At 45.0% G+C, this 6,251-nt stretch overlaps 1 protein-coding gene across 1 annotated transcript in view; it reads left to right on the top strand.

The window, feature by feature from the left end:
* Positions 1-2,795: 2,795 nt before the first annotated feature.
* Positions 2,796-6,251, top strand: part of SLC11A1 (solute carrier family 11 member 1) — a 51,242-nt gene continuing 47,786 nt past the window's right edge. The window contains exon 1 of the mRNA XM_084806028.1: positions 2,796-2,982. Within this exon, the coding sequence (XP_084662154.1) occupies positions 2,964-2,982 (19 nt within the window). The 5' untranslated portion in view covers positions 2,796-2,963. The remainder of the gene's footprint in view (positions 2,983-6,251) is intronic.

The following is a 6,251-nucleotide window of genomic DNA, read 5'->3' as shown; positions in this document are numbered from 1 at the left end:
AGACAGTCTTCCCATATGGACCACCCAAACCCTTGACGATCCCCTTCCCTGATGCCTCCTCAGAAGTCTGGAAGGCAGAGTGGGCCTCACCAGGGAAAATCAAGCAACCACATAAATTGGGTAATAAACTTTACTCCCTGCCAGATAAGATTACGCAACAGCTGAAAGTCCCAGTGGTTGATGACCCTGTCACAGCAGTGGCCTTCTCAGCAGCCCTGTTCCTCAGTGGGGAGAGTGGGCCTAAAGATCCTTCTGATAAATGAGTAGAAACAGCTCTATGCAGAGGGTTTGAAGCATCAGCTGCCACCTTCAGGACATTGGTGACTAATACCGTTTTTTCTAGGGAAACTTACTTGTGGGCAGAGGAATTGGCAGGCTCAGATTTAATCCCCAGATCCGTTAAGGACGGGTTGAAGAAAATCTCATATACACGGCCCTGCTGGCTGACTTTTCCTTGGATGCGATCCAGTTTGGAGCCAGAGCCGTGGCAGCCAGTACAGTTGCGAGTCATAAAATATGGCTCAAGAACTGGGATGTGGACCGGGACTCCCAGATTAAGCTGGCCACTTCCACCTTCGCAGGTGCCCTACCATTTGGGGAACCACTCGACAAGGTCTTGGTGGATAATAAGGAAAATGAAAAGATGCTTCCTTCAAAGAAAAAAGAATAGAAACCCAAACCAAAGCAGCCCCTTTGTTCTAAAGAGGCATGCACAGACCAAACCAATAGGGTGGTCACAAGACCAAATGGTAAAGCACCTACAGACCTTCTGACGAGCCTAAAATGCAATTGGCATCCTGAAACTAGCAGCATCTCTACACCAGCCTAAAATCCCACATTTAAAACGGGGCTTTCTGCTTCCATTTTAAATTCAGGATCAGGACAGACTCCCCTTACACAGGCTTCCTCCCACCCCCTTTTCCCCTCCTTTTCCCCCTTACTGGAGTCTTCCATATGTCTTCTATATGTTTCATAATGGTGCTGTGGTCTAGCTCCTCTTATTTTCCTTTCCTTTTTGCAGGTTTTCCTTTTTCATGGGGGATCTCAAGCGGAACTCAAGTGGTGTAATTTGATAGCTCATTATCTCCAATCTTAAAAAAAAGAAAAGAATAAAGATCATTTAGGGAGCAATCCTATGGCCACTAGTCAGCAGTGAGATGGCCATAGGATACGTCAGTTTCTGGGAACCAACCTTCCCCACCGCCTGTGCTGCCCTGCATGCACCTTGGAATGGCCCCATGCTCTGCGCTTGGAAGAGGAGTGCGGAGTGGCAAAAACAGGGCATTCTGGGAGCCGTTCCAGGGTGGAGAAGGTGGAAATGCCGGTATGGCACATCCTATGTGTCGTTCTGGCAGCTCTTCCCCCACTCCGCCTTCCCGCAGCTAGACAGCCGAAATCGGCTGTCTAGCCACAAATGCAGGGTGGCTGAAGCGTGGAGGGGACAATCCCGTCTGCACGTCTCCTGCCCTGCATTGGATAGGCAGTCGCCTCCGAGGTCGGAGGTGGCCACCTATCCCGATGGGATTTCACCCTGAGTGCGGGAGATGCCCTGGAGGTTAATAATGTCATCTAAAGGACCCCCAAACGTCTGTGAGTAACCAATCTCAATAGCAGGATAAAAGTTCTGTGTGAAGAAGCCCTATGCCTCAAAGCACAGCAAAGGACAAAAGAAGAACTCACCTGCCTGACGCTAATCCAGCAGTGGGTGCCTTGGCTGGGGGGGGGGGGGCTGCTGAAACTTGACTCCAAACTACCTCAGACAAGTCGGTAGGAGACACAGTAGCCAGGGATTACTCTTTGGAATTTGTCCATCTTTGGAGGGGAAAGTATATAGCTTCCCCATGCCCTTGCACGCTTTCCATGCATCAGAACTTTATCAAGGCTAGCAACCACCTATTGGAGATAAAAACTATAGAACCAGTCTTAGCAAGAAAGATTAAAATAGGTGTTTACTCCATCTTCTTCTTAGTTCCCAAAAGGAATGGGGATATAAGAGCCATTTTAGACCTCAAATGGTTAAACAACACATAATCAAAAGACCTTTCAAAATGGAGACTCCGAAATTGATTGCAGCAGCACAACAAACATCCATGGACCTGGCAAAGGTGGAGAATACCTGTGACTCAGGAAACCAAAATTCACATTAAGAATCCCTCATTTAAGACCTTGCTGCCTTTTATCCCCCGCCCGCTTTTTAGGATTGTTCATTTTTGTATTTTTTGTATTTTAATTGTTGGGTTTTGGTATTTTATTCTCATGTAAACCACCATAGGGATTTTTATTGAAGAACGGTTGTATATATATTTGTGTGTGTACACACACACACACACACACACACATTATAACACAGTGTGTTTTTATATGTGCATTTTTATATCTTTGCATTGCTGCTGGCTTTTACGTGTACTTTGTTTTACTTTGGTTTTTAATTTATTTTAAATGTTATTATTGTATATATTATGTCTTTTATGTTTTTGTATTTTATAGTTTTAAGTTTTGTTTTGTGAACTGCTCAGAGACCTTCAACGATTAGGTGGTGCTGAAATATAATCAGTCAATAATACCCTCTCCTTATAATTTAGATCCAAATATGGCCAAGCCCCTCTGAGGTCTTATGTTCTGTACCCTACCCCGCCCCACTCCATCCCAAAAGGTCATATGCTTATACTAAAACTGAAAGTGCATACATTATTTCTTGAGAAGTAAAAATATATAAGGCTGTACAGCGAGGACAAAAAAAGAATGATCTTGTTATCTGTTACTTTCCATAGCAAGGAGCACTTCCTTCTTTTACTTCCTTATGAAATCCTGGACTACGTTGAGACTGTGAAAGATTTGCCCGGCACTGGCTGTTTCTTTCCTGTGTTCTTTCAGCTATGCATGCAGTCTGCTTCACTCCAGCTCCTATTATATCCAGTTTTGCATCTGAACTGAAGATAACTTTTGATAGAAAGAACTTCTAAATGGGATCACAGGATTCAGGTAGGGTTCATGCTACTACTCCTTTCTTCTGTGATAAAAACTAAAGCGGGGATCTCTTTTAACACCGCTCCTCACTGGTGCGGGTTTTCATTTCTTTTTCTTTTCCTTGGGCATCAATATGACTTTGATATTACAGAAGGTTATATTTAAAATATATATTCATTACCATGTTAGAGTTATATGAGCCTTTCCCAACCTTGTGCCCTCAAGATGTGTTGAACTCCAGCAGCTATCACCCCAATTACCATGCTGGCTGGGGGTAATGGGAGTTGTAGTCCAGCCCTTGAATTAGGTCATTTGCCCATGAAACAGCTTATTATTACTGCTGCTGCGACCATTTTCCCGCTTAGGAAAGAACACAGCAACAATAATGAAAGTTATAAGAAGACGTCAGGTTAACTAATATACTATAAAAAAACAGACTAGTGTAAGATTGTGAAGACATCCTTATAACTTGGAAGTGTGGTGAAATCCTGTCTTTTTCAATACTAACCATAGTGGTTGTGAAAACAACATAATGTTTAAAGGCCTTTTGGGTTAATTCATCTGAACTTTCATTTTTGCTAACATCCTCTGTGGATTGTGAGTCTAATCTATATTTGTGATGGTAAGTGTATGTTTGACGGCTGTGTTTATTCAGGATGAGTTATGAATGCTCCCTTAAGAAGGAGTGCTCACAGATAACAAAACTGACATGTTTTCCAATACTGATCATTTCAGGCCTCTTTCTCCCAATTTGTTAAATTGAAGGCTGCAATTTAGTTAATTGTATGTTTCTCTTAAGGCAGAGGTAGGCAAACTGGTGCCCTCTAGATGCTGTGGACTACAACTCCCACAATGCTACAAAGTGCTATGACAACTGTGCTGTCCCACATTCTGAATGTATTCAGCTGCCAGATGCTACAGGGCAAAACACTGCTCCACGGCACCTTTACCCTTCCAAAAACATGCTTACACGTCTACTAAAATGTGTTACTGGCCTACCAGTCTTCCAATTTGCCAAGCAGGAATCACCTGCCAGTCTTAGAGGGCACATCTAGAAGACTACTTTGGCTATATTTTTTCATATATATTTTTCCATATCCCTTTTTGTCGGTGGGGACCATTATACATCCCACCCATCTGGTAGGTCAGCCTTCCCTAACCTTGCACCCTCCAAATGTTTGGGACTTCTACTCCCATCAGCCCCAGTCAGCATGGCCAATGGTCAGGAATGCTGGGAGTTGTAGTCCAAACCACCTGGAGGGCTCCAGGTTTGGAGAAGGCTGAAATAGGTAATCTGCCCATCTTATTAATATAGGTAAAAATAGTTTGGACGCTATGGGGATCCACCGTCATAGAGGAGTGTGAAACAGATCAGGAAATATAGTTACCTCTCCTGGAGCCTAGCCCTTCAGTCTGCAGTAGGCAACCTGGTACCCTGTAGATGTTTTGGACTACAACTCCCATCACCCCCAGCCAGCATCGTCAATGGTCAGGGATTGTGTTCCTAAACATCTGAAGGACACCAGTATGCCTACCCCTGCCTTAGATAAACATACAACTAACTTCTCCGCTACTTTCTCTGTAATGGAATGTCAAGGAGGGTGTTTTGTTCTCTCATTCTGGTAATCTAATTATAAATCTTGCAGGCCTGTTAATGCCTGCTTTGTAATCAAGCCTTTTTATTTGGGCATTGGTTGAATACTTCGGCTCATGCCTAGGTACCACCAAGCCACAGAATTTTTTCTTACTCTTTTTTATTCCAAATGGGACCTGCAACAAAATGTTGCAGCATGCAGCAATCCTTTTCACGGTTCCAGCTTGCTAACCATACCTCTTTCCAGGACATTCTCCATTCCCCCTCCCCAGTTTTCCGTCCTTTACCCCAGTCACTCAGCATTCTGCTTCGGCTGAGAATGCCCAGTTTTCAGTGGGCTGTAGGCGTGTGTGTGTGTGTGCGCGTGCATGCTTCTGCAAACCTTAAGCTTGTGGCCCTCCAGATGTTGTTGAACTGCAACTCTCACCAGCCCTGGCCAGCATTGCCAATGGTGAGGGATGATGGGAACTGCAGTCCAGCAATATTTGGAGGGACACAAGTTGCCCACCCCTGGTGCAGAGGATAGCACAGCCTATATAGTATATAGGATTTACATATAACAAATAAAAAATATAAGACCCAAATCCACCCATTCCTTCTGTAGGAACTCTACATTTTCTTACAGCACTTTGAGCCTTGGTCATCTAAGATTAGATTTCAATAATCCTGTTATGCCTCATAGCCCTTACCAGTTCGGCACATTTGTGTTTTGCTGGTCTACATTTGGAATCAAACCATCTACTATTCAGACCTTAGGCTAATTTGGAGGACTTTTTTTGAAGAAGATAAGCAGGGCTGGCCCACCCATTATGCAAAGTGAGGCGACTGCCTCAGGCAGCAGATGTGTGTGTGTGTGGGGGGGAGAAGTGGTGGCAAGGTGTTGGGGGCAGAGCTCTATGCCTTGTGTGGCGTGCAGTGCCCTGTGCCCCCTAAGCTAGCCTGCTTCTCTCAGGTGCAGTGAAGGATGTTGTCTCTTTACTAGTGCTCAACTACCAGTCTGGCAGGCTTTTGTACATGAAACTGGGGAGAAGGTTCCATCTTGTCCTTTGTCTCAGGCAGCAAAATGTCTTGGGCCAGTCCTGGAGACAGGGTTTTGTCTCCTAAATGATCTGGCCATAATAATGCAAGGTGCCTCTTTGCACTGGTATAAAATCCTCCCCAGGAGCAGCCAATGTCTCTGAGTCTGTTAATGGTAGGTTTTGTCCTACCATTGTCTATTCCATGTAATATGTTTGGACTCCATTACTATGTTTGTGGCTGGCAGAGGAGGGCATATCAGGGTCGGATTGGACCACTCAAGTATCGCCCAGACTGGCCCTTACATTCTGCACAATGCATGGAGGCCAGCAGCCCCACGCAGGCCAAGGGCAGGGCCAGTGGTGTGATTCTGCTCCAGTCCGCACATTCATTGTAACACAAGGACAGGAACCTGAGAAGAGGGCTAATCTCACCCAAGCAGGGGAAGAGCATTATGGAGGGTATCTGTCCGGCAGTGGTGTAGTGGAGTCAGGGCTCACAGGGTTAAAGCATCAGGACTTTTTGAGTAGCAGGGATGTGTACATAATCTGGCACCCCGCTCAGACTTCTCTGTTCCCTCTGAGTTTAGCTGCAGTTCTCAGGAACTGGAGGAAAATGGATTTTCTCCCAGATGCTGGGAAAAGAAACCCCTGGAAAATCTTGAGCTGGTGGT

The sequence above is a fragment of the Heloderma suspectum genome, chromosome 1, assembly GCF_057233095.1.
Source record: "Heloderma suspectum isolate Gila_16-S chromosome 1, 16-S_ref, whole genome shotgun sequence".
NCBI classification, from domain to species: Eukaryota; Metazoa; Chordata; class Lepidosauria; order Squamata; family Helodermatidae; genus Heloderma; species Heloderma suspectum.
The sequence above is the reverse complement of the archived record's forward strand: the minus strand, read 5'-3'. Positions and strand labels throughout refer to the sequence as shown.